The sequence below is a fragment of the Gracilinanus agilis genome, chromosome 2, assembly GCF_016433145.1.
Source record: "Gracilinanus agilis isolate LMUSP501 chromosome 2, AgileGrace, whole genome shotgun sequence".
Taxonomy (NCBI): domain Eukaryota; kingdom Metazoa; phylum Chordata; class Mammalia; order Didelphimorphia; family Didelphidae; genus Gracilinanus; species Gracilinanus agilis.
In genome coordinates this window covers 478,031,886-478,059,045 of record NC_058131.1, presented here as the reverse complement: position 1 = coordinate 478,059,045, position 27,160 = coordinate 478,031,886, and the positions used below count along the sequence as shown (strand labels likewise).

General features: G+C 37.5%; 1 protein-coding gene across 1 annotated transcript in view; it reads left to right on the top strand.

The window, feature by feature from the left end:
• DPF3 (double PHD fingers 3) overlaps positions 1-27,160 on the top strand; it is a 414,482-nt gene that overhangs the window by 324,503 nt on the left and 62,819 nt on the right. The window contains exon 8 of the mRNA XM_044659971.1: positions 6,668-6,796. Within this exon, the coding sequence (XP_044515906.1) occupies positions 6,668-6,796 (129 nt within the window). The remainder of the gene's footprint in view (positions 1-6,667; positions 6,797-27,160) is intronic.

Here is a 27,160-nt window from a genome sequence, read left to right as displayed (position 1 = left end):
CTTCCTTCCTTCCTTCCTTCCTTCCTTCCTTCCTTCCTTCCTTCCTTCCTTTCCTTCTTTCTTCAGAAAGAGTCCTAATAGTCATTTAAAAATACTTAAGAATGACAATCTATATATACTTCATATTTTGGGATGATCCCTTATGAGGATAATTGTGTTTGGCCATTTTCCAGTAATGGTGGCTTGCAAAGAGTGATTCATACTAACTTTGTTTCCAGCACCTTTGTGATTAAAGGCATGCATTTGCTACATAGGTAACTAATGTGTTTAGAGGATTAGCCTGTAGCTGAGTGAGGGAGGGTGGGTTGTTATTGTTGTTTTTGTCTCTCAAAACAATCCTTACTTAAGAAAATATGTTAATATGATAATAATTATTATAGCCTTGAAGAATGTTGGATCCACAGATCTATGTGTCTTGGGGGTGGTATTTTAATGAAGCTCCTCACATCTTCACTTTCCCTTCTGCCTACTTTTCTAGTGTTGATGAGCTTTCCATCCCTTTTCCTAACACGTAAAATTTCATCAGTGTTGGGAATTCCTCTATCCGATCCATTAACCTATAGTTTTTAGAACCTTGCCTCGGGCTCAGAAAGGTTCTGTGATTTGCTCATGACCATGCAGCCAGTAAGTGACAGAGGTGGGATGTAAACCCTGGTGCTTCACTTCACTATTCACTATATCACATTGCCTCACTATTTTTTTTACTACAAACCATATAAAAACAATCATTATATTCATACAGTGTTATTATGTCATGAATGGTAGCCACATCAGCATTATCACTTCACGGTCTTGGATATTTCTCAAAGGGAAGGAGCAAAGGGATGTAACTGCTTTTCTCATGTCTTTATGATCAGGAAGCTGGGGAAGTTCTTCTTAGGCCCATGGAACAGAGCTGTTTCCCAGCAAGACCACTGCGACTATTACATAAGAGTCTTCATCTTTCAAAAAAAACAAAAACAAACCAAAAAATGGATTTTCAATTAAAGGCTTTAATCCGTATAGTCAGAATGGATAGGACCACTCTAGTTGTAGTAGAGGCAGAGAATAACTAATCATCGCCTGAGGTCCATTAAAAAGCCTGCCATTAATTAACTCATCAAATGAATTAGCATATGTGAAGCACTTTGAAAACTTTCAGGTGTTACATAAATGTTGGTCATCATTATTATTATCACCTCATTAATTCATTCATTAAACACATTCTATGTGTAGAACACAGGGGAGAATGGTGAGAATGGGGAGGGGAGAGGGAGATATAAAGATCAGTTAAAGTAATAAATAATAAATGATTATGGATTAATTGATAAAACTTATTTCCTGCTCTTATAGAGTTTTCATTTTGGGAAAGGAAACACACTTCAATTGCATAATATTCAACTTCACAGGATAAATACATTTGCTGTTTGTTTCAGTCATGTCTGACTCTTTGTGGCCCCTTTTTTGGGGTTTTCTTGGCAAAGATTTTGGAGTGCTTGCATTTCCTTCTCTAGCTCATTTGATATATGGGGAAATTAAGACAAAGTGACTTGCCCTGAGCATACAGTGAGTAAGTGTCTGAGTTTGGATTTGAACTCATGAAGATGAGTCTTCCTTATTCCAAGCTCAGTGCTCTATTCACTGAACCACCTAGTTGCCCTAAGTACATTAGTGAATTCTAAAGTAAAAATTTGAAAGGGGGTAAGGTAGTTATATGGAGAAGAAGAGGAGAGAACAGAGAGAAAGTTAGCAAAATTGTCCCCAAATGGCCAAGTTTAGATGTTACTAACAGGCTTTCTTGACATTAGAATCTTGATCTTGACCTAATTTAATACAAAGCACTGCACATTAAATTCTGATTGCTTTTCTTTTTCAAAAACCTTTACTGTGTGTTTTAGAGTTGATTCCAAGGCAGAGGAGTGTTTAGGACCAGGCAATTAAGTGACTTGCCTAGGGTCACACAGCTAGGAAGTGTCTGAGCCCAGATTTGAACTCAGGTATTATGGATTCCAGGCCTGGCACTCTCTCCACTCTGCTACCAAGCTGCCCCCTTATTTCTTTTAAAAATTTTATTGATAGCTCCGTTTTTTTTTAATATCACAATTATATTCCCTTCTCTATCTGCTTTTTCTCTTTAAAAAAAGTGCTTTTTAAATTCTGCATTCTTTTTTAAAAAAGGAAAATCCTTAAGATCACTTCTCTCATTTACATTCATATACCGTGATTGTTCATCCATTCTTTAATAATTAGGCACTTGTTTTGTTCCTAGTTTTTGCTAGCACAAAACTGCTGCCTTGAATATTTTGGTACACATAGGAACTTTCTTTTTTTTGTCTTTGCCTTCATTACAGTACATACTTAGTATCACAGAATCAGTGGGTATGAGTAATTTAGTAATTTTCCCCATATAATTCAAAATTATTTTTCCAGAATGATTCAGGGAGGTGAGTTTTACTAAAGGATATTAGTGTACCTGACTACAGCCTCACCAGCACTGACCAATGCTCTCTTTGATCATATTGCTCATTTTGGGTATGAAGTTAAATCCCAAATTGCTTTAATTTATTAACATTATTAATAATGGTGTACTTTTCATATTATCATTGATAGTTCACATTTTTAAAAAATAGTTTATATATATATTTTTGGAAAATGATCCAGAATTTTACATATTTGTTTCAATTGTACATATTATATACACATATTAACTATGCATATTTTTACTAAAAACTAGATTTTAATAATAATTTCATCTTTATTTCAATTTGATTCAACAAACACTTATTAAACACCAATTATCTATGGGGCACTCGGGATACAAAGACAAAAACCAAATAGTCCTTGCTCACAAAAAGCTTATATTTTATTCAGAAGATGTGAAAAAATACAATATTCAGTAAACTGGAGAAATTTCATTTTCTCAACAATAATTGCTCATCTCTTCACAGATCAAAACCCCTTATCATCTAGGCTTAAGTACATATTAAAGATACTTGTTATATAATTTTCAACAATGTGACAAATAACAAAAACAAATACATAGATAAATATTTAGAACATTTTGGTTGTGAAAACATTTACAGCCAGAATTAGGTTCAACCATTAATGCAACTCCAGATGACTTCTCTTCAGTTCTGAAAATAATTCCACACCATTTAGTTCAAACAAAATGCTAGTTAAATTATCTTCTCAAGAATTCTCATATTCTTCACAAGACATCATTTAGAATTGTTCTTTAAGCAAAGATCATCTTAACCCCTCTCCATTTCTTTTGTTTCCCCCCTCCTTCCTGTCTCTTTGTTTTTCTCTTTCTGTCTCTGTCTTCTATAGTTTTTTCAAGCTATATTCTATAGCTATATTCTATAGTTTTTTCATAGAAAAACAGTTTTGTTCACCAGGTTCATTCCACATAGAGTGGCAATTAAAATTCTTTAAACCTCCAGAAACATGGTCATTTCTACAACATTTCTCTTGACTCTTAATGATAACAGTGACGGTATCTATAGTTTTTGTTGAGGGACAATAATGAAAAGTCCTGGTCCTATCTGTAGAGACTATTGCAGATATATACACAAATAAATAAATACCAGGTAATATGATGTAAGGGGAACAGGGAAGTCTTCCTGAGAATGGCGACACCAACATTGGCCATCGAATGATAAATATTCAGAGGCAGAAGTAAGGAGGGAGTTCATTTCAGGTATGTGGGGAAAACATGACCAGCTACAGAAGCAAGAGATGGATTGCCAAGTTTGGAGAACAGCAGTATATTCTGATGGGGATGGAAATAATATGAAATAAGGCTATAAAAATAAGTTGGAGTCATATTGCAGAGCTTCTTAAATGCTAGGAAGAGGAGTTTATACTTTATCTCAGAAGTGTCTAGTGTGACAATAAAAGTTTTTAATTAGAAGGGAGATAAAACTCACAAAGTCAGTGAGGAAGAGAGTTTTGGCAGCTTTGTACTGGATAGAGAAAGAAGGAAGAGGCCAAAAGAAAGACCTGGAAGGAGACTATCAAAAAAGTCAAAGCAAGAGGTGATAAGTGCTCTAACTAGGATGATGGTCATATGAATAGAGAGAAGGGGGAAGATGGGAAAGATGATGATGATGATGATGATGATGATGATGATGGAGGGAGAGTTGACAGGAAGTGTCCACTGGAAACAAAAGAGAAAGAAGAGTTGAAGATAATTTCAAGGTTGGGAACCTAGGTGACTCATGGATGGTAGTACTCTCAACAGATATTTAGAAATTTAGAAGAGGGATTAGTTGAAAAAAGGAAGATGATGAGTTCTGATTTGATATATTGAGCTTAAGATCTTTGTGGAGCAGCCAGGGATGTCTGGCACATGTTTGGTGAGATGAGTCTAGAATTCTGATTAGAGATGAGAGCTAGATAGATTTGGGGACCAGCTGCTAAAGAAATAATTGAATCTATTGCAATAGATGAAGTCAATGATAAAGAGTATGTAGAGAGAAAAGAAGGTCCAGGAAGGAAGCTTTGTCGTTGTTGTTGCTGAATTTGTTTCAATTGGGTCCCACTTTTCATGGCCCCATTTGGATTTTTATATTTTATTTTTTGAGAAAAATACTGGAGTGGTTTGCCATTTCTTTCTCAGTTTATTTTATAGATGAGGAAACTGAAGCAAAAAAGGTTAAGTGACTTGTCCAGGGTCACACAGCTAGTAAGTATCTGAGGCCAGATTTGAACTCAAGAAGATGAGTTTTCCAGACTCCAGACCTAGCACTCTATCTACTGTGTCACCTAGCTGCCCCTCATGAAAGAATTTTGGTAGATGCCAATGCCTAGGGGTGGGAGACAAATGATAATATAGTAGATTATTACAACATGTAGGAGGAGAACCTAGATGAGAACAATGTTATTGAAGAAAAGAGAAAAGAGAATATCAAGGGGAAAAGGTTTGTTAAAAGAGTCAAAAACCCCAGAGAGTTAGGTCAAGGAAGGGGAAAACTGAAAAGAGGCCTTCAAATTTAGCAATGGAGAGATCTTTGGTAAGACTTCTAGTTCAAGAATGATGTTTAAATGTGGAATGAGGAGCATTAGTTCCTAATTATATTTTGATACTTCTAATCTCCCTCACATTTAATTACCTTTGCTTTTTGGTGATTGCTTTTGCTTTTTTGGTATTTATTCCCTTAAGAATAGTTTCCTCTTGGATATCACTAAGACTTCACAGTCCCATGAGTGGGTATAAATGGATCGGGGGAAAGCAAAGATCTATGATTATGAAGGCAAGATTAGTGTTGATCTCTTGATAAAGACATCCTTCAAATTCTATAAGTATTTTAAAGAAAGATGAAGGGCAATCAATAAACATGAGAGCTGGAAGGTCAAATTCCCAACCTCCCAACTTGAAACCGGAAAAGAAATCTTCCAGAAATGATGCATATACACACAATTCAACAATTATTATGTTACTACTACTACTACTATATGTAAGATATGTTAAACAGAGGATGCAAATTAAAAAATGAAGCTGCATCAGTTAGTGAGGGGTTTGAAAGGCTATATAGAATGAGACCTCAATGGTTATCAATAGATATAGGAAAGGTAGGAAGAGGGGTAAATTGGAGGATGGGTAATGAATTATTAAGGAGAATCAAGAGATAGATATGAACAATAGAAATATGTGCTTACAAATAGAACTGGTGGTTTTAAAAATCGTAGATCTTATCTGGTACTCTGTAATTTTTTTTCTTATCCTAAAGAACACTGAAATCTTAAAAAAATGAAAGATGAAAAAAAAAGAAAGTTTTGACAACTTTTACAGTCATTTTGTTTCAAGTTTGTAGACTGAAGCACAAATCAATAACTTTATAGTCAACAAGTTAGTTAATAAACACTTATTAAGCACTTCTTGTGTGCTAGGCACTGTGCTAAGACAGGTACCAATATTACCTTTTAATAATATATCCAATTTGGCGACAACTAGAGAATTGGGTGAATTTGTTGTTATTCAGTTGTTTTAGTTCTGAATGACTCTTTGTTATTCCATTTGGGATTTTCTAGGCAAAGATAATGGATTAGTTTGCCATTTCAAGTGACTTTCCCAGGTTCACACAGTTAGTAAGTGTCTGAGGTCACATTTAAACTCAGGAAGATTAATCTTACTGACTCCAGACCTGGCACCCTATCCATTTTGCTTCCTAACCTGCTTACAACATATGAAAGAAAGTGGAAAAAGCAAGAGGTTAGGGAGAAAGTTAACTTCCTGTGAGAAAAGAAGAAATGACTGACCTGGGCACTCTTCTTAAATGGAGATTCTGGTAGATGCTCTTAATTGTCCATTCTACAATCAGAGGGAGGGTGGGGGTCCCAGGGTCCCAGGGTACTGATGAAGTTTGAGTTCCGTGGCTGACATGATCTTGCAGAATAGAAAGTTTTCTGGTGAAAAAGTCTAGACTCATACAGACAGTCTACCTCTCAAATGAAAAGAATCTTGACTATCCAGGTAGCTATGTCAAAAAGAAAACAACAGAAATTAGCCAGAAATTAAAACAATGGAACTAAAATGACAAGGAAACCTAGCTCATGTTGCCATATTTTCCTAACATTTCCACATAGATCTACATACTTTACTTTCTATTGTAAACAATAGGAGGAAGGAGAAGACTTAGTGTATTTAACTTCCACCTAAATTTGGGACTTGGTATCTCTTCTACAGCCCAGAAAGGACCAGATGGGACTGTCATTCCCAATAATTACTGTGATTTCTGCTTGGGAGGTTCCAGTATGAACAAAAAAAGTGGCCGGCCAGAAGAACTAGTGTCCTGTGCAGACTGTGGACGCTCTGGTAAGTGTGACCCCTCTTCTCCTTTCTGGGAACTTTTTTACTCAGGCACCCAGGAACAATCCTATTTTTTTACTCATCAGCCACCTAGGGAAAGAAGTAGGAGGAGGAATGGTATAGGGCGGTGATAATGGTGGTCATTCTGACATTTTTTTCAGGTCTTCTTGAAATTTTGTTTGTGACAAAAAAACAACAACTTAAAGGGTGGGAAACAATTATTGATATACTTCGGATCTTTCCACATGTAGATTCCTGTGTGTGTGTGTGTGTGTGTGTGTGTGTGTGTGTGTGTGTGTGTGTTGTTATTGTTATTGTTGTTGTTGTTGTCAATGATAAAAAGGTGGAACTAGAGTACACAGAGATACAGCCTCCTCATATTCCTTTATTGGATGATGGTGCATCTCAATATAAACAGTTGTTGATTTAAATGGAATTGTTGGGGTGGACGTGGGGGAGAAGGGAGTCAGTGGGAAAAGCATCCAAGAATGATATTGAAAGACTAGTCATGTCTTCAGATTGTCATTGATTTGGACATTAGTGACTTACTAGCTGCATGGACAACACTTCCATTGGCCATACATTCCATACATTTTCTCATGTAGACCAGAGGATACTAAGAGGCAGGGGAATCTCAGTGCTTAGACACCTGCTAAGTGGTCTTAGTGACCTTTCCCTCCATGGTTCTTATTTTTAAGGACTTAAAGGAAATGCTCTACTTTGGTCTTGTCCTTTCTTTCTCAAAGTAAATTTAGGTCTTTATGGTTTTTCTCAAGTTGTTTTGTTTCATTTTGCTTTTGTAAGGGGGAGAAATATGTAAGGGGTAAAAATAAAAGGTTGGACTAAATTTATCAGAGTAGGGTCACCAGGAATTAAGTACTTAATTCTAAATAAAAGACTTAAGTCAGAATGACTTTTATGGCAGTTTATTTATAAATAGGAAGAGAGATTGAAAGTAAGAAAATCAAAGAGAGGATAAGGCAAGATATCTAACCTATCACATTAAGTAATTTGCTCTGGTCCCTGGCTCAACCCAGACAGGGCTAATTAGTCCTCAGCCGTAGGAGCCTCAGCCTTGAGCTGAGGGCCCAGTGATGAATAAAACAAGGACTTCAGCTACAAAGCCTCTCACAAGAGGGGAGGCCTCGCCTGAGGATAGTCCCTTCAGAAAATCCAGGAAGGAGTCAGTCTTTTTCACCCACATGGTAGTTCAAAAAGAAAGCAGCCCAAGGTCCTCAGTCAGAGCTCCTCCAGGGTCCAGTTCCAGGTGAAAGAGAGCATCCCAGGAAGTTCTGGCCACTTTTAAAGACTGTTCCTTTTGTCACTTCCTGTGCCTTCCTTCCATTTTACCTGTACCAATTACAGCTAAAGTTTTGCTTAGGACTGCCCAGGGGGCAGTCAGGTGATTCTGGTTTGTCACCCACTTTTGCATATGTGGGTTACAGACCTCTCCCCCTCAAGTGTAAGTGGAGTGTATACACCTTCTGGTGATTAAATCTAAAAATGGGCAGGGTAGAGTTAATCCCATCTTCATGCTTTTTGGTCCTATCCAATTCATTATCTATAGTTTGCCAGAGTTGATTAAGACAGGCTATTAAAACAATTGCATTGTATTGTTATAAAAAGACTCCCTGAATCTGAGAGTTGGAAGGGACCTTAAAAGGTTTTGAGATCCAACCTTATCTGAAGCACTAATCCCTTTTAAAACATCCCAATAAGTGGGAACTCATTACTTTACATGGTGGCCCTTTCCATTTTTAAAAGTAGCTTTATTAGGCTTCCTTCCTTATATTGAACTGAAAGGAAACCCTGTAACCTCCACCCATTTGTCCTAGTTCTTCCCTCTGGAACAAAGCAGAATAAGTCTAAGCAGCAAAGGTGAAAGGTAACAAGAGATTTCAGTCTCACCTATGTGACTGCAAGTGTTTCAAACCAGAAGCCAAAAATCAGTTCAGAATGTTTCAGTCAGCTCTGAGCACAGCAGTGAGGGATGGTCCCGTCAACCTTCCTTTCCTTTCCCAGCCCTCATGGGGCAGCTTCTCACCCCTTCAATTGCTCTCAGTCCTTATTTCTTCCCTTGCTGGGTCTACTGTAGTCGTTAGCCTACACCATTGTCTTTGGATGTCAAGGTTATACAGACATAGACCTAGTATAGCTGTCAAATGAGGTGTTGACAAGGGATTCCAGTTCCCAATCCCCACAACCTCAATATTAAATCAACAGAACCAATGACAGGATAGTTCACTTGTATGTAGCTCTACCCAATTTCTTCTGGAAGTAATTTGTTCAGTTGCTTTCCAGACAGAGTCAACAATTGTTATTGTGTTGGGCTTCTAACTCTGATAGATGGTAGATTGGGGAGACAGAGCCTGTGTAATTGCTAGACTGTGATCAACAAAGAGTCTTTAAAAAGCCAAACAAACACATATGTCTATATACATATAACACACATTTTTATGTATGTGTGTATACATATAGATATGCAAACAATTAAAATGCCACATACTACATCCCAGGAACCTACAAAACTAGAGTGATTCTCTACCACAGCCAGCTAAGACTTCCTTCTCAAGGAGAACTGGGAGAGGGGAACAAGTATAGTTTTGGGGAGTTTTCCATGTTCTTTTTCCCTCATGAAACCAAGTGATGGAGGAAACAGGAGCGAATAAGTGACTCTCTACCTGAAACTTCTTAGCTGTCCTTCCCAAATTTACTTCCTTATCTTAAAAAACATAGATGATTATCTTTTGCTCCCCATACTTTTATCATTTTGAGCTAGGGTTTATTTGTATGGATCATTCGACCAATGTCTATCTCAGATGTCTGTCAAATAGCCGTTTGCTTTGGGGTTGGCTTATGGCTCCGCTTGTCAAGCTTGGGCAGGCAGGTTGGATGATATTCCTGGATAACCTTTCTGGTGTCTCTTCAGGGAAGAGATAGGAGCCAAGAAGAGCTATTTATTCTTTCCCACCTTTCACTCTACCTCTACTATCCCTTAGGGACTGAGATGCTTGAAACTGGCAGCTTCAGTGACTGGGATTATAATATCTGGAGGCACTCCTAGGGCCCAATATGAATGTGGAGAAGTGTCAGCTGCAATTCTGTAGATTTCAGCACTTTATACAATGATTAAACTTCTTCACTTTTAGTTCCTATTCTTTCTCAACTGATGTGCCACTTTTAGTTGGACTTAATACTGTTTTAAACTCTCGAGAATACCAAGACTCTTGATTGAGGGCATTTTAAATGACTGAAATGTGTGTGTGCCCTGTTTAGAGGGTCTTGGTCTTTTTTGCAGTCATAAACAGGAGAGTGAAAGTATGTATTCTCTGATCACTCATTAGACTTTTCAGTGAGGTTTTTTTGTTTTTGTTTTGGTGGAGAAGGAGGGAGAAATGAATTACATGATGTGGGAGTGAGAGCAGAGAGGGGTGGAAGAGATGGAGTGAGAAATGGATGAAAATAAAAATAAACTGGAAGAGGATTAAATGCCTCTAATGGGCTATCTGACAGCAATAAATTTGTAAAACTGGCTGCCAAACGGAAGGACAGTCACTGCGCAAAGAGCCAAACAACCTTTAAGTTGTGCAGGCTTATAAGCCATCAGGGAAAAACACTGAGCTGGGGTGTGAATGTGAACGGGGAAGCACATCACTGACCCTTTCACTGCCAAAAACCTTGGATGCTTGTACTGTGGTACAAGGTATCTTTTCTCTTAAAAAACAAACAACAAAACAAATCCCCCTCCCTCTAAAATTCTCCTGTTGTCCTTTTGCACAATACCACTGTCACAAGGTGATGCACATTTAATCCCTCTGAGCCTCGAAATGGTGCATTGTCTGACAGTGGTAAGAATAACCATGTAATGATGTGATATTAATATGAATAATGCTGTCTGTTGCTTAACCCATGTGCTGATATATTCATCATACATGTCAGCTCATTTGGGAGGAGAAGGCAGGAAGGAGAAGGAGGCGGCGGCTGCAGCACGAAGTACGGAGGACTTGTTCGGTTCCACATCTGAAAGTGACACGTCAACTTTCCACGGCTTTGACGAGGATGATTTGGAAGAGCCTCGCTCCAGCCGAGGAGGACGCTACAGTGGCAGGGGCTCTCCCACGGCAGATAAAAAGGGCGGCTGCTAAATCCACTCAACAAACTCTGGGCCATGGGCGGTAGCCCTTTGTACTTTGGTTGTTGTTCTGGTCCCATTTATTAAAAAAAAATAGAACTTTAGATTTCCTCTCCCTCCTGTATCCCATTACCTTCCCTGCTTTTCCCTTACATTCTCCATATCCTCATATCCCCTTACCTTTACCCCTATCCTCCCCAACACAAATTTTGGTGATATACACCAAAAGCACAAACTATTTTAAAATTAAAAACAAAACAAAACAAAACAAAAAACGCTGAGATGATTCCCTCTCTCCTCAGAGAGAACTTTGATTTAAAAATTTTCTCTGAAACCAGAAATCATATGAGTTATATTTTGGGGACAGACAGATGGGGGTGTACATTTGCCCTAAACCATTAAAAAACTCAAGTGGAGTAATTTTTTTTCATTTTTCATATTTATTGGCAAAACAATGAGAGCACTAACAGAGAGGTTGGAGGCAAAGAACCAACAGAAATAAGATTTTGAAAATTATTATTTATATAATCTAGTATAATTAGAAATAGGTCCTTTTAAAAATAAATCAACCTAATACCATCCCATCTAGGGGACAAAAAGGCACTGGAAAGAGAATCGTTTCAAGAAAACTTAGTTAGGATGACTTCTGTGATGTGAGATTTTTGACTTAGTGTCCCAATTGGTGTTTGTGAATCCTCACCCCATCCGGCAGTCATACCTTGTCCCTCTCTCCCTTTCCTTCCTTCCCCTTTCCCTTTCCCTTCCTCCTTGACAACCCTTGCCAGCTTGGAAACCACAGCAGCTATGGAAAAGTGACAGGACTGGAAGGCCAGGTTTCCATGCATCCATCGCCAGGCACCTCAGTATCCATCCAAAAGCAATCGCCTCCTCTTCAGCTCCTCCTCAGGCAATGCTGCTGGCTTTTTTTTTTGTTTGTTTTTGTTATTGTTATTTTCTTCTCACTTCTCCCCTGGGTGAAGAGCAATGTCCAAGGGCAGGAATGGAATAGAAGTGGAATATTTGGAACTCAACATTGACGAAACAACCAGAGGACATGAATCCTAGAAGAAATGAAAAGGAAAAATACCTCACTTGTACATTTCCTGTCCCATTTTAGAAAATGTACATAAATACCCTTTGGATTGTCAGGCCGTCCGTATTTCTTCTTTCTTCTTTCTTCTTCTTTTCTTTTTTTTTTTTTTTTTTTTTTTTTTTTTTATATATATATATAGTGCCGGCCAGGCACTTGTTTTATGTTTCCAATAGCACATCCCGAAATTAACCAAAGCAATACTTGCTCAACTCTCCTGGGCGACAGAGAAGATAAGTCACCTCTCTGATTGGCTGTCCCAAGAAAGAACAGATGAGCAGTCGTCATTCAAAAGGTATGTCTAGGTTGTATCTGTTTTGTATTTTGGGTTCAACCATCCTACCATGATTTTGTCTTTCCCCTTCCCTCACTCCCCAGTTGGACCTACCATGCTTAGTGAAGTTTCCTATTGGAACTAATATGAAAATCTTGTCAGTCAGTCAACAAGCATTTATTTGTCTTAGTTGCCATTTTGGCACATGGGGCTGAGGCAGAAATATTGTAACTTGGTTTGCTTGGAAAGTCTGAGAGGAAGCTGTTTAGAAAAATTTAGGGGTCAGGGTAGTTTGAGTAACAAGAGAAAACGTTTGGGTAGATGGTTCCTCCTATTTCCCCCAAATCCCATAGCCAAAGCAGAAGTTGGACGCCACAGAACTATGATTGGGATTGGACAAGATAGGTTTATAGCTGGAGTTAGGAGAGGGGAGAACAATATTGTAGGGTTTTGCTTGTAGGCCCTCTGGTACTATTTATAGTTCCCAAAGTAAAGTTGAACGGCAGGACGAGGTCATTTTAAACTCTCCTGGCTTAGACTCAACTTTGAACTATGTAGTTTTAAAGAAACACCAACTCCAAAACCAATGATGGCATTCTAAATAATTCAAGTAGAAATGTAGTGGAGCACTGAGCAGACAGGCTGCTCACAATGAGCTTATGCCTCTGGCTTGTTACAGGTAAAAGAGAGGAAGAGTTTTGAGAAATAAGTTTTTTGTTTGTTTTTTATCCTTCCCTGAATTATGTCTTTCCTCTTAAAAAACAAAACAAAACAAAAAACCCCAAAACATAGACTTTAAGAACTAGAAGGAATGTAAAGATTTCTGATCTAAGTCGCTCATTAGACAGATGAAGAGAGAAACCCAGAGAGATTAAGGAATTTCCCCAAAGTCACAGAGTTGGTGGGCGGCAAAACCTATACTAGAACCCAGGTCTGGGTCTCAGTGTCATTTCTAAAGCAGCTTTAAATAGACTCTGTGTTTATATGCCAACTTGAGGCAGGAGGTACAGTGACTTCTGATTTCTGTTTTTCTTCTGCTGTAGATCAGTGTTTTACTCCTTCAGATGTTTGTTTATATTTGGAAAAACAGATACGATCTCATCCTATTGGGGGAAACATAGATGCTTTGCCTAGCAATGTCCCTGGAAATAGGTCAGAGACACTTGAAATTATAAGACACACTTGCATGGTTATCTCTGTTGAATAGACTTATATAAAGGTGAAATGAGCCCCTATACTTCATATTTCTAATGAGCACACACTTTTTCTTCTACATTCTCTTGTGACGCTCTATTTTGTCACTTCCTGTCTTCTATGGCTTTGACATTATTTTAGTAGTACTGAGGGCTCAAGTGACAATGATGAGATAGATGTAAGCTTTTCTTGTTCAACTGATTCACATCAGTTGAGATCAGCTTCAAAGAGCACCAAAGCGATTTTGAAGGCCTTTTCTTCTCAGCCAAGTGTTTGTAGTTTCTGAAATTCTCAATAACAGCTTGTCTTTGGGCTCGATGTGTTTTTTATCCACATAATTAGACAAAACACACAACTTTCCTGTTCTATCTTGGGAATCCAATGGGGACCTAGGGGCACTGGGTTTTCTGAGTTTGTCACAGCCCTTAAATCTCCAGGGAAATTCTCATCCGAAGGCTATTGTTATTCTGTAGTTGTTAATCTGCAGTTATTTCTTTTCTAGACCACTTTAAGGTTGACCTCTATGACTAGGAAAGGGGGGTAGAAATCAGAGAATTGCAGATGCTAGTGATGTTTCATGGAAGTACATGAAGATCTTACCTTATTAAGAATAATTTCCAGTAGACTCAAAGAATGTTAGAGGTGGGATAGGCTTTTTACATCATCCAGTTCAGTCACATCCTTTTACAAATGAGGAAATTGAGGACCACACAGCTGAAGTGATTTGTCCAAGATTACTTACTATAATAAGAAAGAGAAATGATTACAAATAGATAATATTAATACTACTAAGTGATACTTCGACAGCACTTTAAAGTTTATAAATCACTTTACATATATTATTTCTGGTACTGCTCATTATTACTCCTATATTACCCATAAGGAAATTGGGGCCCAGAGAGGCTGTGATTTGTCCATGGTCACATAACTACCAATGTTAAAGGCAAAATTTGAATGCAAGTGTTCCTGACTCCCAAGTCTAGAATTCTATTCACCCTGTATATTGCCTCTTTTAGAGGACAATATCTAAAAGAAAAGGGAGGAACCCTGCCACCAACTCAGCTGTATAATCATTTAAAATTTTTTTTCTATTTAATTTTGTTTTATTTTTAAAAATATTTTTTCATAGTTACATGACTCATGTTCTCTTCTTCTCCTCTTCCCTCCCCCTTTCCAAAGCTGACAAGCAATTCCACTAGGCTGTACATATATTATTACCCCAAACCTATTTCCATATCATTCATTTTTATAAAAATCTTTTAAAATCAAAATTCCAAATCATATACCCATATAAACAAGTAATAAATCATTTGTTTTTTTTTATTTCTTCTCAGTTTTATAATCTTGAGCAAATCTCAACCTTTTTTGAAGTGTATTTTCTTAACCTGTCAAATGAAGGGCACCATACTGCAGAGGGTTGGGCCCGAAGTCTGGAAGACTCAACTTCATAAGTTTAAATCTGGCCTCAGACATTTACTAGATGAGTGACCTTGGGCAAGTCACAACTTTGATTGCCTCAGTTCCTCCTATGGAAAATGATCTGGAGTTGGAAATGGCCAAGCATGCCAATATCTTTGCCAAGAAAACCTCGAATGGGGTCCCGAAGAGTCAGATATGATTGAAAAACAAAAGACGAAAAGTTCTCTGAGGTCTCTTACAGTTCTACCATTTACAAAAAGGAAGTGGCATAGATTAGAATGACAAAGAGAACGAAGGAATAAGCATTTATTAAGTGCTTATTATATGCCAGATACTTTACAGATATCTCATAAGCAATAGCTTAGAGCAGTGATTCCCAAAGTGGGTGCCACCGCCCCCTGGTGGGTGCTGCAGTGATCCAGGAAGGCGGTGATGGCCCCAGGTGCATTTATCTTTCCTATTAATTGCTATTAAAATTTAAAGAATTAATTTCCAGGGGGCTAAGTAATATTTTTTCTGGAAAGGGGGCGGTAGGCCAAAAAAGTTTGGGAACCACTGGCTTAGAGGATTTCATATTCATATCAATCTGTTTTAATTTTTTAATTCATTCATTTTATTCATTAATTCATTCAATTTCATTCATTCACACTTCAGTCTTTTTCATTTTATTGGATTATTTAGTCTATTTACATTTAAAGTTGTAAGAGTTAGCTTTATATTTTCCTCTGTCTTGTTCTAATAGTTTTTTTCAAGTTATGGTTTTTTTCTCCTTTTCTCTGTAAACAGTACATAAAGTATTATGTTCCTTGAGTTCCTTTAAATGTTTTTCAAAGTGACTCTGTTCCCACTGGCTCTCTTCCCCTCACTCTTGATCCTCATTTATCATTTGTTATCCCATTTCCCTCAGGGTTTTGTTTATTAGTTCCTTTTCTCTCCTACTTTTTTCCAGCTATATAATTATTCCCACCTCTCTTTTATCCTTTCTTAGTCAGGTAGATTTTCCTTTCCTCTCTTCCCCTTCAATTAGTCGTTTTCATTAGTTTTAAAATTTCATTTTTTGCACCCCTTTCTAAAGAAAAGATTTCTATCACTTTATTCATCATACTACATACTAATATTTCATTTGATCCCCACACTAAACCCTTTGAGGTAAGTACTATTATTATCCCCATTTTATAGTTGATTAAACTACAGCAAGAAGAAGTTAAATGATTTGCTCAGCTATTAAGTATCTGAGTCTAAACTTGAAATCAGGTCTTCCTGATTTGAGTGCTCTATCCATTGTGCCATGTAACTGTTATCCTACAAAGTAGCCAATAGTGTTAATGTCTTTATTTCTTTTTCTTGGGGAGTGGGTGGGATAGGGAATGCACAATCTTATTTGGTGCTTGCTCAGTTCTAGTCAAATGGAGCAATACTGATATTTAGAATAACTTCAAAAACCAGCCTTATCAAAACTCTGGGTGCCAAGCGAAATATTTCTCCCTCTATCATTTGCTTTCTTCCCTCCGAACTCTCACTCCTTAGAATTTGCTTTTACATTATTTTTTGGAGGGATTCCCTGTGAATTCCCTGTGGTTGGTGTTCTGGGATATGAATATAATTAAGGAAAGTTTTCTTCTTACATATTAAAGCAGCAACCTTGAACATAATTTGAACTTTTGGTTTTGATGGCAATGAGAGAGGAATCAAATTCATGATGATGGGGTCAATTGCCCTGAAAGAAGCAGCCTTTTGTAGTAGGGAAAACAATGGACTAAGAGTCCAAAGACCTGGGTTCAAATGCTGACTCAAGTCATTTATAGTTTTTGCATCTTTAAAATAAGGATAGTAATGCCTGTATCACCTATCTTCCTAGGAAGTTGTGAAGAAAATAATGCTTTGTAAACTTTTAGGCTCTATGTAAAATGTGAGCTATTATTAATTTAGTAGGACTATCCAAATGAGGAATGACACCCAAGTAAAGAGGAATATCCGGCATTGTGAAAATAATGGGTCCTGTGGTTTTTGTTTTTGTTTTTAAATTTGTTTTTAGATAAATGAAGGTCTTTTTTGAAAATTGAGCTGGGGATGGGTGATAAATATGTATTTCATTTTTAAAAATTATTTTAGTTTTAATAATGCAATTTACTACTAGTATTTCAGAGGATGGTTTTAAAAATAAGTATGATTTTTCACACCAACAGTTTCCTGTTAAGTTTTATTGCTTGCCTTGCAAAAGTCCATGGCACCCAGTGGGCTGTAACCTTACGTTGGATTTTTATGCAACTTGAGAGGCTAGAATATTATTTGTTACTCAGAGATATGCCCGGATTATAGTTTAGAGATTCTTCTCTTGTAGAATTAAAACAAAATCATATCTGCTCCCATATGTAGACCAGCTAGGTAGCTCAGTGGGTAGAATTTCAGACCTGGAATCAAGAAGACTCATCTTCCTGAGTCCAAATCTGGTCTCAGACACATACTAGCTGTGTGACCCTGGGGAAGTCACTTAACCCTGTTTGCCTCAGTTTCCTCATCTGTAAAATGAACTGGAGAAGGAAATGATAAACCACTCTGGCTGGTGTCTCTGCCAAGAAAACCCGAAATGAGAACATGAAGAGTCAGATGCAGCTGAAAATGACGGAACAGCAACAACCCCTATATAAGTCTAATGTTCCCTCTGGTAATTTTGAATATACATTTTTATTATTAGTTTGGGTAAAGAAAGATATGAGGGCCCTTTTTGACTGAAGTCATTCATTTGAACCGTAGAAAAAGCTTGAGTTCCTGGCATTGGTATTTTCTAAGTGAGGTGATTGTGGGCTTGTATATGCAAGACTTGTGGTGGGGAGGAGGCAGAAATTAAGAGAATTGAGTTCTTGACCTAGATTAGCAACCCATTCTTGTTAAGTGACTTTTAAGGCATAATTAATTTAATTAATAGATGATTAAATAATAATCATTAATTAAAGTAATTTAATGAGTCATTTAGCTTTTCTGTACTTTGTTTTTTTTTATCTGTAATAAATAGATATTTCTGCTTTTCATTTGCCATCTTAAAAGAAATGCTATGAAGGAGAGGTAGATGACCAGGGTTCAAATGTGACCTCAAACACTTCCTAGCTATGCAATCCTGGGTGAGTCACTTAACCCCAACTGCCTAGCCCTTACTGTTCTTTTGCCTTGGAAAGGATATTTAGTATTCCAATTCCAAGTATCTATTTAGTATACTTAGTGTCTAATTCTAAGATTCCAAGTGGGAAGGTAAGAGTTTTTATTATTATTTTTTTAAAAAGACACACTATGAGGTAGCATAGTGTAGTGCAATATTGACAAACTTAAACAGAAATGCAGCATATTGACTTATTGTTGTTGTTTAGTCATGTTTGACTTTTTGTGGCCCCCTGGATGCATACCAGGTCCTTCTATTCTCCACTATCTCCCAAAGTCTGTCCAAGCTCATATTCATCGTTTCTTTGACTTAGAAAACCACAAATTAACATTATGTACATTTTGTTTTATTTTCTATTAATTTTGCTGGACATTCTGCAATTATATTTTAATCTGGTTCAGATACTAATGTCTCATTTGATCCTCACAACAAATCTTGTGAGGTAAGTGCTCTTATTATCTCCACTGATTAAACTGAGGCAGGAAGAAGTTAAGTGACTTGCCCAGGGTCACATAATTTTTTGAGTATGTGAGTCCATATTTTCCTGATTTTGATGCCACTTAAATACCACCGAATGGGGAGTATTGAGGGCCTACATGTAGTCAAGGGGCAGTGAATTTGACTGTTGTAGTGACAGACAGCTGATCTTGAAGGCAGAAGATCTGAGTTCAAGTTCTATTTCTGACAAATACTGTTTATGTTATGCTGGGTAAGTCCTATACTTCCCAGGCAATTCTGTGAGAGTATAAATTGCAGAGATACTGCTGCCTTGTATTGGTAAAGGGGATTTCTTCATCTGGGAGTGTCCTATATCAATGAAATAATGGGCTGAGGGCTTATCCCTGTGAGGAGTCACAAGGTATAAAGTCTGTGAAGCGCTCTGAACAATTTTAATTAAAATTACCTAGCTCCAAGGCTTTTTTGCATTGAAGAAGAATTTGGCCCTGGAGATAACTACATTAGAATTAAATAACCTGTACTTAAGGAACAGTTATGACTTTTTTTTTATGAATGAATATTGATGATAAGAACCAATCCTCTTTGAACTTTTCCCAGGAGTTTTTCAATATGTTTGGAGGAAGAAGTTGTGTGCTTGGTTGAGGGTAAGGGTAGTTAGTGGAAGTCTAGGTGGGAAGAAAGGGACACCTCCACCTTTTTTCAAAGCGAATGCCCAAGGACATATATTTCTGCCATGACACATTAGGTCATAAGATTTCACAATCTATTCAAAATATTTCATTAAAAGAAGCCATTATACCACAATGAAGGAGATCCTCCTCTGAGTGACTTATAAAATCATTGAAATTTAGGGATGACAGTGATGATCATAGCATCACTGAACAGGCTCATTCTCTTCGAGAACATCTGACATGTATAGGCAACACATAAAGATTTTGTATGGATCAGACAAAGGACATATGGGATATTCGTAGTGGCCATTATTCCATAATAATAATATCTGAGATTTTTCGCTAAAACAATACCCAAAAAAAGAAATTTAGGGACTATTTCTATATTAAGTTATGAGCTGAAAAAGATTTGATATAAGGCTTTCACGGTGTCCTCAGAGCCCCCATTTGATTGGTGACCCAGAAGTTAGATCTAACCTGAATTTTGTCTATTACTGTCTCAAAAGACATTAGTTAATCAGTAGACATTTTTATAGGGCTTCTAGTGTGCTGGATAGTGTCAACAGACTGACTCTATAAACTCTCAATGATCACTCATTTACTTAATAAATTCATTCATTCGGTGAATATTATTGGAGTATTTACTATGGACATAGTATTCTGGTGGATATAGAAAAGCATAATACACCCTTCATGGTTTAAATGATTTTATAATCTGGTTGAAAAGATAATACTGCATAATTATTAATTCTTAAAATTCATTCAGTAACAATGTGAGTTTAAATAATTCCTCCAAAAAGCATTATTAAATGATTATTGTGTGCTAAGGATTCTGCTAAGTGCTTTGGATATGAAGACAAAAATGAAACAGTGGAGCAACAAGGTAGTACAGTGGATAGAGTGCCAGGACTGGAGTTGGAAGGACCTGGGTTCAAATTTGGCTTCAGACATATCCTATCTATGTGACCCTGGGCAAGCCACTTAACTCCAATTCCCTTATTGTCCTTCTGCCTCGGAACGATAGTATGGATTCTAAGACAGAAGGGAAGGATCTATAAAACAAAAATAATAATGTAAAACCAAAATTCAAAATATGTTATAAGGCAGTCTATGATTGAGTAATCACTATGGTCTGGAATGCTCTGGGAAGGCATCATGGAGGAAGTTTTTAGTATAACAAAAGAATTTGGAAAGTCATTTGAAATCTTTTAGGATTTGTCCTATCGCCAAAGTATTTGTTTCCATAGTATATGAAAGTGGTAAAAACTCATGATAAAATTGATGAATCAAGAAGCTGCTCTATCTTAATATTCAAATGGGAATTCAGAAATATAAGATATCACAGAGAATTGAGTTTGCTACAAGTTTTGCATTCAGTAAATATATTGATCAACGAATGAAATTAGGGGTATATTCTGGACACTATTCCAGATAGTATAGTCAGAAATAGGTAGATGACACTGAAAAGACAATTCAGAGGGAAATAAAGGGGGGAAATAAGCAGAAGTTGATAGGAAGAAAGGATAGGGGTTTTAGTGATAAGAGAGAGGAGAAAGCCAGACCTCCTCGGATAAATTAGAAATGGTAGAAATGGAACATGAATGTGGTGAAAACACACTAAACAGGCTACAGTGAAATAGCAGGGGAACATTAAGGGTAATATATTGCCAAGAAACAAATTAAGAAATAGTTAGATCTTAGATCAATGACTTGGAGGTGGGGGTTTCAGGGAAGAAAGAGGGAAGGTGTTAGAGAAGAGGATTCTGAGGGAAGAAATGAACAGGTGGAATGGGGTAGGGGATGGCATAATACACTGTGTCTACTAGGAGCTTAGAAGGTGGGGATGGGGGAAGTGGCACAAAGTGAGAGGAAATAAGACTAGAATTCCTAAGGCTCAGGAAGCAATTGAAAAATTAAAAGCTTTGTGGACTTTTTTTTTTTTTTTAATTTGTTAGGACGAAGTCCAAAGCAATTTTTTGGGTAGCTTTTCCCCCCCCTGAAATAAAGGAGCAAGAGTAAAAAAAACAGCAAAAAGCAAAGTAAAAAGGAAATGATAAATAGGTAGAAGAAGAGGGACCTTTCTTTCTCCCAGGAAAAGGGCAATAAAGGGAGATTAGAAAGGAGGGAAAAGGGAGAGGTAAAAGACAAAGTAATGAAACATTGTTTCCATTACATATATTGTTGAACATTCCATTACATATATTGTTCACTCATTTTGATATTCTCTGACTCTTCATAACCCCATTTAGGGATTTTTTGGCAAAGACGTAGTTTAGCATTCCCTTTTCTAGCTGACTTTTACAGATGAGGAAACTGAGGCAAACAGGGTTAAGTAACTTTCCCAGGGTTATAAAAATATTTATACACACACACACACACACACACACACATATATATATGCATATATATACATATATATATATATATAATTCCCAGCTAATAAATATCTGAGACCAGATTTGAATTCACAAAGATGAGTCTTCCTGATTCCAGGTACAGTGATCTAGCCATTATGGAATAGATTAGTGGTTCTCAAACTTTTTGGTCTCAGGACCCCTTCATAGACTATTGAGGACCCCCTCCCTCCAACTAAGAGTTCTTGTTAATGTGGGTCATATTTGTGATATTTGTGATATTAAAATACATTTTGTATGACTTCATGTGTAAAATTGATATATTCCTTTTCAGTGGTTAGGGGAAAAAGAGAGGAAGGGAGAGAATTTAGGACTCAAAAATTTGCTTTAAAATGTTATAAATAAATAAATAAAATATTGAACATATTGGGATTTAAAATGTCTTGATATTATTATACAAATAGTTTTGTCCTCAAAGCCTCCTATCCTAAAAAGGTTTCAGAGATTTGGAGGGGTTCCTGGTCTAACACTTTGAGAACCACTAGAATAGATTGCTTGAAAGAAGGAGGAAAGGAAGTGCCCAGTACAGAATTTGGCTAGTTCATTATTCATCAAGTACCTACTGTATTCAGGGTTCTGATCAGAGATCTGTACTAGTTGCTGAGATGGATACACCATTTAGATCTCTCCTACATAGAATATACAGTTTAGTAAGAGGATGAGACATAATCACAGGCAACCAGACTAGATAATGTTCAAGGTAGCGCAGAGAGTGGCTAAAGAACAGACTTGAAAGCCAAAAGCTCCTGGGTTCAAATCCTGCCCTTGACAAATCCTGGTGTTGGACCCTGGGAAAGTCACTTAACTTCTGAATGCTCTGTGTACCTCTCTGACTTGAGAAGTTGCTGTCTGGAATTAATAGAAGGAGTTTCCTCACCTGGGAGTTTCTTATGCTAATGAAATCACAAGTCCATTCTGTATGGCATGGTAAAAATCTTAAAGAATTACAAAGCAAAGTGCTACATGAGATTGAAGGGAGATCATTATAAACTGACTGGGAGATGGTATGAAGGCAGATCAGGGAATGCTTTATGAAGAAGGTGACATTTAAGTTGAGTCTAAGGGATGGATACATGGTAGATGGATAATAAATATTTACTTAGTGCTAGAAAAATGTGCTGGGGTGTGTGAATAGGCAGAAGCATTTATTAAATTCTTTGTGATGGCAATTTTTGCCTATGCCATTGAAAATTTAGAGACGCTTGGATGATAGAAGTGGAGGAGAGAAATGGAAAAATCTTGAGCTTGGAAGGACTCTGTGAAAGAAGACAGTTTGTTGGGGGAGATATTTATTTGCTTTTGAACTTTTTTTTTTTTCTTGCTGGTTTTGACTTTTTTCCATTTGGGCCATATCCACTACTTGTGTCTCTAATGGAGCTTGAAATGAACTTGGCTGTCTGTGGGGAGTGTGTGCAGCATACTCTCCATTGCTTCTGCCCTTTTTGAAATTTGAGAGCACCTGTCAGGCTTTTCATACCTCCCAATTGGTCCCCATCCATTAAAGAGTCAATGCCACGTGGCACCGGAGTTTCTTTACTCTTCACTTCCGACCTTGTCCTCAGCATTAAAATTACTGAGAAAATTTCATTTCAGCTAGAACAAAATTCCATCATTCTCTGGTGGGTTCTAGAACTGTTAGAAAGGTTACCCCTTTCTTATTCCTACAAATAGCTGGCTCTAGGATGGATGCTTTGGATTACTGGGGCCCACTGATGACTAGAGCAGACCTTTTGAGTTAGTCCTGGGCCTGAGGGAATCTTTCAAGGACTGATGATACAGAGCTAGTGAAGCAATAATGGGGATAGGAGGCAAGGCTGTCCATGACCTCTTTTGTCAGGATGGAATGAATTTCAGAACTGGACAGTAACCTCTCCTCCTCATCTCTGCCTCAGGCAAGCTTAGACATATATGAGGATTCTCTAGTGAACTTTATAGGCCTATAGTATGAGACCATTCGTTTCTAACAAAGTAACTGCTAGATGGATTAAATTATCGGAACACTTCCCAGGCTTTCTAAATAGGGAAAAAAGGCTCTATGAAAGGTCATGATGGGGTTATCTATATACTCTTTTCCCCAACAAAAAATCCTGTTTGTTCAGTTTCTGAGTAAAAAAAAAAAAAAAAAAAAAAAAAGGTTTTGCCGAACACCTAGTTCTGCCTGCTGCTTCTCCAAAGAATTGAAAATCCAGCTGTGTTCTTTCTGCTTCCTGTGTCACATTACCCAGGAGCAATTGAGTTGCCCTTATTTCAACCGATTTTCCCACTGTTCACTTGCAAGGGAGAGAAAGCAGCTTGGTTTTCATTCTCAAAGCCCCATTAAATTTTGTAGGAGGTTGGTTGTTTTTCTTTTTTTCTTTTCTTTTTTCAAAATTCTTATTTTTTCTTTAATTTTCTGATTTTGAATTTTTAGACAGCTGTTCTGTGGTGGTGTTTTTTGTTTTATCTTTCATTGCCTTTCCCTCTGCAGTCGACTCTGTGCTCTGGGGACTCCGGCATCCTTCAAGCAAGCCATTTCCGAAGAAGGTGAAAAGAAGCCAGGATGATTTGAACCTCCTTCTTCTCCTCCTCCTCCTTCTTCTCCTCCTCCTTCTCCTCTTCCTCTTTCCTTTGCCTGGCCCCTTCCCATGCCTGTGTTTCAACTAACACAGGAACCTGGACCATGGAAAGCCCTCCTGCTCTGCTCAGAGAATTCTTGGAAAGGGCCTAAGTTTGTGCAATAAGAAGATTTTTTTTAACCTTTGATTTTGGTTCCTTTAAGTGTCTGTGAGAAAGTACCCAGGTCATACTGGAATTACTCTACAGTAGAAATAACTGAACACAAACTGAAAAAAAAAAGTAAACTATTTTATTTATTTCAATATTTAAAAGAAAAAAAGTGCTGACCTTGCACAGTATTTTTGTTTAAAGTACATTGTACTTCAAAAGTTAAAAGCAGTTTTGTGAAGAAGTGAAATCAGAAAAGTACTTAATGTAAAATAAAGACAATATTAACGTTAAGAAAAACACCCACGTTTTTATTACGAAAATAAAGATCAACTCTGCTCCCTCATGCATTTAAGGAAGCCATTCATGTATGTGCTCTAGGCATTTTTATTTCTGCAAGTTGGATGTGGTGGTAAGTGAGGAGTGCTTTGTTTTGTTATTTTTGTTCATCCTCAAAGTCATTTGAATCGATATGGACTACGTATGAAAACAAAACAAAAAAAGCAAAAAACAAAACCTGAAAAACTTGACTGAAGTGAATTAGCCACAGAGGTAATCAAGAAGCCATGCCTGCCAAGCCCCGCACCCAAACTAGTTCCATATTATGTGACAACAAAGAAGCAGGCTGGCTCCTCGCTATGGTTTTTCATGGGGTTTTAATGCAATGCCATCCAGGGAATGAGAAGTGTGTCGTAGAGTTAAACAAATTCTAGCTCTAAGGGTAGTTAGGGTTCTTAAAAAATAAAAACAAACAAACAAACAAAAAACCTTCCCCCCCCCCAAAAAAACACACCAGAAATAAAACTAAAGATCACCTGAAATTGGAGCACTACTGTTTTTTTTTTTTTTAAATTCAGAAATAAAACCAAGGACCGTCTGAAAGGGAGCATTACTGGTTTCTCACATTTTGGAGGTGGTAATCTTTCATGTCTCTGTAGAATGCTTAGCAAAGATTTCATGATGTAGAACTGGCCTTAAGCACCTGTGGTGCAAATGGAAAGTCGGCCCCAGTGGGCACAAGGAAAAGTCTGAGTAACCAAAATGCCAAATTTAGGATTCTGTCGTAGTATAGGGGGAACAAAGCTAGAATGCTAATAATTATTCTCCTTAGAACATTATAATGATTTTTATCAGAAATATCATTATGATATATGAATAACTTTATTGTAATGTAATAAACTAGTATAATAATAATAATAATAGTAATAACCACAACAGTTAGCATTTGTAGAGTGCTTTGAGTTTTGCAAAATGCTATGCATATGCCATCTCATTTGATTTGAATATTTTGTCATGTGGTCCTGCCAGGAGAAGAAAGGGTTAAGCCCATAGAGCTGAAAAATAAGCATTTGAGTATAATCTTAATACTGTGCAAATGGCCTTGTGGTCGGATCTGGACCGAAGTGTCTGGATTACTAGGTTCTTCCCCCAGTTTACTACTCCAACAGCCTCTTAACATGTCTGTGCTATTGAATGTCCTTTCTTTGTAATAATAGGAATGGCAATAAACATACAATTTGTTTGACACTGAAATCCTTGTAAATAGGTGCCTGATCCATAGTGTTACTATAAATGGTTCAGTGTATGAAACTGTCTCGCCCGCTCTTAAAAAGGAAAGATGGTAGCTTAGTCTCCATTGTTTAAATTGCCAGCTCCAAAGGCTCCCTGCCTTTACTCCATCATCTCCACCCCCGTAGGCCAGGCTAACGAGACCAACCAGGGTGACTTCCTATCATTTTAAAGCAAAAATCCAAACAAAACCCCACCATTTTCACTGCCCCCCGAAAAGAGTCAATTCATTTCTACAATCAAGTCCCTAAACCTTAAGAAGTAGAATTCTGCGTACATTTTGCAGACGTGTAGAGTCTGAATCTCCTTTTTTTGTAAATTCCTCTTAAATAAAGGTCTATTTCCAATGCCCTCATCTCTGTAAATATATTGCTTTAACAACTGTAATCAGTAATTGTGGCTTGGCTTATCACAGTGGTATTTTTGGTTTTTTGTTTTGTTGTTGTGGGGTTTCTAATAGGATACTGTCAAGGTGCATGCATTGTCTTAATCAGAAGCTTCTTACCCCATTGTCTTAATCAGAAACTTTGGCAGATATGGATTTTGCCCAGAAGGTGGCATGGAAAGTGAACTGAAGTCCAGGGTCGGTGTCCAACATCTACATCATGATGCCCGAGCCATGTCACTCATAAAACCACCATCATCATCTCCATCTCCATGATCAAAAAAGGATTTATTTTTTCATGCGTGATACTTGCAATGACTATGGCAGTAAAGCCTTTATGCCAGGGTCTAGTGCTACAGTACCTCTGCATTCAGTGGGTGCTTGTTGTCTACCTGGGATGCTCATGCTCTGCATGTCGTTTGGAGGGATTGTTGACATGGGCCCATTTTTCCTTCTCCGTTGACAATTGAGGCTGACTGGGTCAGATTCAGCCTGGTAGCCCCTGTGGAGCTGGAGAAGGGATAATGTTTCCTGAAAAGCCAGCTCCTTGCTCTTGGAATAATGCCAACCCATGTGTACCCAGGTGTAGGCGGAAGATAAACCTGGGCCACTGCGATGCCACCACTGTGGATGCCATCTCTCTTGGTTGCTTTGAGTTTTCCCAGCTTAAAAAAAGGGGGGAGTAACAGTTCTGACACTCGCATAGCTACTCCTCTGGAGGCTGTGAGAATTTGAAATTCTAGACTCAATTTAGATATCACACTCAATCTGGGGGAAGCATGTAATAATAATCATCACTGACACTTACCTAGTGCTTTTGTCAGGAAGCTAACGAGCATTTATTAGTGCTTGCTCTGTGTCAGGCTCTGTGCTAAGCTCTGGGGATAGAAAGACAACAAAATAAAA